At 37.9% G+C, this 3,088-nt stretch overlaps 1 protein-coding gene across 2 annotated transcripts in view; it reads left to right on the forward strand.

Moving 5' to 3' along the window:
• The window catches only part of MAGT1 (magnesium transporter 1), a 10,776-nt gene that overhangs the window by 5,515 nt on the left and 2,173 nt on the right, over nt 1–3,088 (forward strand). For both annotated transcript variants that reach the window (XR_004841275.1, XM_035889068.1), the window contains exons 6-8: nt 227–290; nt 2,288–2,362; nt 2,828–2,918. Coding sequence is in view for 1 of the 2 variants with exons in the window: in XM_035889068.1 (XP_035744961.1) it covers nt 227–290; nt 2,288–2,362; nt 2,828–2,918 (230 nt within the window). In the remaining variant the exon portion in view is untranslated. The remainder of the gene's footprint in view (nt 1–226; nt 291–2,287; nt 2,363–2,827; nt 2,919–3,088) is intronic.

Here is a 3,088-nt window from a genome sequence, read left to right on the forward strand (position 1 = left end):
TCTGAATGGTACTTCGGACTGATGGCACATGCTAAGAGAAGAAGGATTTGTGATGCTGACACAGGCCCCCCAAAAATCAGTGAATCAGATTAAATGATTTGTGCTCCAACTTCTGTCTCCTGAAAGAGATGGTACAGAACCCAGTTCCAAGCTCTATAGCTGTTGTTAATCGTGTCAAAGTTGACTCTGGTCTTTTCTAAATTCAATTACTCTTTGTCTCTTACAGAACTATATCCATGGAAGCAGCCAAGCCCAATTTGTGGCAGAAACACACATTGTTCTTCTGTTTAGTATCCTTCCTACTGAGAAGCGTGCGGTTGGTGACGATTTTTCTGTTAGCTTATGCTGCTGCTTTTTCTGTGAGAGTTCTTTGTCAAGGCTTGTAACTGTCACCTAATACTGATGCAGAAGCTTGTGGAGCCTTTCTGTGTTGACAACTCTGCTTTTCTTAAGCCAGTGATCTTTTAAGTTGAATAGAAAAATGTTTACTGCTTTGTCTCCACCTTCTTCCTTAATGACTAAACTGCATACAGCATTAAAGTTGTGGATCTTTGTGTAATCATGAGATTCTTCAGGATAGCCCCTGTTCCTCTGTGCACGTTTCTTGGCTTTTCAATCTCACTTAGTTCTTGCTTTGGTGTTGAATTCCGTCCTTTATTACTGATCTTTTATTTCTTTTCTTACCTTCTTTACTTATAATCTTACCACTCATTCGTGCTAAAGATTCAGGATTTTTCTATGCCAGTATTATGCCATCAAGAAAGGCAAGCAGAAACTTGCAGGCTGAGAGCTTTTGCCTTTCTCATTTGTATACAAATGTTTCTTTGGAGTCATAAGAATACTCTAAAATTCAACATTCTTCTGTTCCCGCATGTGTGTTTTTGATCCATCATCTGTAACTTTAGTCATCTCAGACTCAAACTTTTCTTCCTTGTCTTGTCACCTGTGTCAGCTTGTGCATTCTTTCATTTTTTGTTCAGGATTTTAAAATTTTATTTAATATCATCTTTTTTTTCTTGCAGCTTTGTGGTCCCAAATTGCTTAGGTTTTACAGTACACAAGTATACAGAATAGCAGACTTACTACAGGCACATCATTTCAAAACCTCATTCAAAGTACCTGTCCTCTTCACTGCTTGGCAATGATTAACGAGCCTCTTCTGTTGCGACAGCAATGTTCTTTAACACAGTGACTTCTGCTAATTTCTCCCTTTTCTCGTTTTATCTGTTCAAAAGCCCAATTTCAGCAAGTGTTGGTTTTTGTTTTTTTTTTTAGTAAAATAGTACAAAGTAAGCAACTGATGCTTAAATATGCTGGTATTAAAAGAACTTCACTCTTGCTGTGTATTCATTATTGAAGTTGGTTTTTTTAACTTAAAAAATCCATTTGGAGGGAGACTTCTGATCTTTAACTGTTACTGTACTTCTGATGCACTTGGTCAAATTCAACCTAGAAACTTTTTGCTGATGTTTATTTGTGTAACCGCTATCCATCATGTTATGGACCCAATCTACCAGTTGCTGGAGACATTTAAAATGATAGAAGTTGGCAAAGATCCTGAAGTGACTTTTCTCTGGTGCTGAAGGTAGACTGCATCTGAAATGGAGAAATTTCTTAACAGTCCCATTGCAGTCTGATGAGCATTTCTCACTTCAGGAGGAGGATTGGGACTGAACATTTGTAGTGAAATGGAATGAAATCTTTGGGGATCTGTCTTTTGTTCCACTGGATCCACTATTTTGCTTTGCTAGGATTCATTCTTTGCAAATGTTGGGGCTTTTAAGTTGTCTGTGCTTAATTATACAAGCATTAATTTTTTGTTTTATAATTGAAGAATTGGAAAAGACTGAAATATTGCTACTGGAAAGATAGCCTGTAGCTTAAATATTGTGTGCATTTTATTCATTCTGTTAGCTGAGTAAAATGCAGAAGTTTAATTCTTTTTGGAATTTTCCAGTGGAGTAGAACAGTAGTAGAAGTGGACTGAGCTCTCTGGGAAAGAATGCATGTTTTTAATTTTGTGTCAAGACCTACTATACCTTCCAATTTACATTTTTAAACTTCGCAATTTTTTTCTCTTAAAAGTTGACATTGTGAATGGCTTTCAGTTGCTTTTTTTTTTTTTCCCCCCCCCATAGTTGCTGGTTTGGCTGGGCAGTCTTTAATCTTTCCAGTGAGTTTTAATGCCCTAGGTATGGAGCAGGAGCTTAATTTACAAGATTAGGAATGAGTGTATTGTATTGAGTCTATTGTATTTTGTTGATTTAGCCTTAAACAGCGTTTGCAGATGGTGGTGTTACTTTAGGAATGGTACTCCTCCATGAAGCTGCTACTTCTGACATGGATGTGGGGAAAAGAAAAAGTAAGTACTAGTCCTTCTTTCTCTGAGAGAAGGCACATTCAGTAAAGATCTTTTTGATCCACTATTTAATAGAAATGCTTTCGCACTGTGGGTTTTCATACACATCCCACCTCTAAGCAGAAGTGAATCATTTGCTTTTTCGGCAGCATTTGGAGTTGCTTAGCGAACTGCAGGATAAACTCAAAGCCCTTTTGGGAGAAGGGGAGATACAAAGATGCTTTGCAGCATTTTGCTCGTAAGGGAGAGGAGGGACTTAATTTCTCTTAAAGCAATGGTATAAAATTGATTTACGGGAGGAATTTGAAAGAAAATTGGTGTTAATCTAGTTCTTCTCAGTGACTCTAGCAGAGGTCTTATCTGACCAAATCTGTAAATGTTACAGAATGTCTTTGAAAACCCTGGTCACTGTGGTGTTTTCAGGGACAGTTGTCACATTACCAGAATCTTACTCTGCATCTCTTGCAGTCATGTGTATTGCTGGTATTGGCTTGGTGGTGTTGTTCTTCAGCTGGTTGCTGTCTGTCTTCAGATCTAAATACCATGGCTACCCGTACAGGTACGTCTCTTCTGCTGCTTCAGTTGTTGTTTTTCTGTGCATTGCAGCTACAACACCATAGAGTTTTTTGAAGGAAGTGAGTAAGCACAAATGAGGACTTAAAGATTGACAGTGATACTAGAAGTTTGGGGTTTTTATCTGGACTGTATGCTTATGAATGAATCTGTTCC

Source organism: Egretta garzetta, unplaced genomic scaffold, assembly GCF_000687185.1.
Source record: "Egretta garzetta isolate BGI_Z169 unplaced genomic scaffold, ASM68718v1 scaffold412, whole genome shotgun sequence".
Lineage (NCBI taxonomy): Eukaryota > Metazoa > Chordata > Aves > Pelecaniformes > Ardeidae > Egretta > Egretta garzetta.